Here is an 870-nt window from a genome sequence, read left to right on the forward strand (position 1 = left end):
TAAGAAAAATACAGAATATCACCATCCTTTTTCCATGCCTAAGTTTAATTTGGGGTGTAAAAGATCATTTTATGTTTACTGACTGATTTTAGAGTGATGGAAGGGAAGAATCCGTTGACCACAAGGTGGATTTCTTGACCCAGGTGAGACACACGGAAGTCCTCCAGCAGAGCCTTTTTGCTGCCCAAGCCGTAGACCAGCACACTGAATCCCAACCTACGCACACGCACACGGACACACTTTTTGTCTTGTGACACATTTCAAACATGATTAAAAAAAAAGAAGCATGGAATAAAGAAGAGTGCAATCCACACTCACTGTAACTGTAACATCCATTTGCTAAAGTGCTTTCGGTGTTTGTTGTGGAGCTGCTGGATCTCTTCAGAGTAGCAGGACGGCTTTCCTCCTAAAAGCTGGACCAGCGTCTCCTGCAAACACAAGATGAGGATCTTCAGTAACGTGTGAATACAGCTCATTGAATACATTTAGAACAGTGGTTGTTATACACTGACCCTGTCAAGTTTAGGGGTGTGTAAGCGCTCAAGGGTGCGGTCCGATGTCAAGACCTTTGAGCTGCCATGAGCTTCAAAATACTCCTCCACCATACTGGGCTGATCAGGAGTGCTCTTGCTCTTCTTGGCGGGAGTCTTGTAGAGAGCTGCAGATAAACCTTTACTAGGCGTTCTCGGAGTCTTTGAGTTTTCCTTGTCTTCTTTCTTAAACTGCTGCTCCTCCACCCCATTTTCATCCTCTTCCTCCCCAGAGTCGGAGGGCGAGAGCTCACTGTCGCTGTCTGACCGGATGCTCGGAGCTGAAAGTATCAAACAGCATCAGTTCAAGTCTAACTTTATTTATTTTTATATATATATA

General features: G+C 44.6%; 1 protein-coding gene across 1 annotated transcript in view; it reads right to left on the minus strand.

The window, feature by feature from the left end:
- Nucleotides 1–870, minus strand: part of orc2 (origin recognition complex, subunit 2) — a 4,570-nt gene that overhangs the window by 1,811 nt on the left and 1,889 nt on the right. The window contains exons 8-10 of the mRNA XM_035671264.1: nucleotides 513–811; nucleotides 319–428; nucleotides 84–216 (exon numbers count right to left, since the gene is read on the minus strand). Coding sequence (XP_035527157.1) covers nucleotides 84–216; nucleotides 319–428; nucleotides 513–811 — 542 coding nt within the window. The remainder of the gene's footprint in view (nucleotides 1–83; nucleotides 217–318; nucleotides 429–512; nucleotides 812–870) is intronic.

Source organism: Morone saxatilis, unplaced genomic scaffold, assembly GCF_004916995.1.
Source record: "Morone saxatilis isolate NCDOM2014 unplaced genomic scaffold, NCSU_SB_2.0 Contig23, whole genome shotgun sequence".
Taxonomy (NCBI): Eukaryota; Metazoa; Chordata; class Actinopteri; family Moronidae; genus Morone; species Morone saxatilis.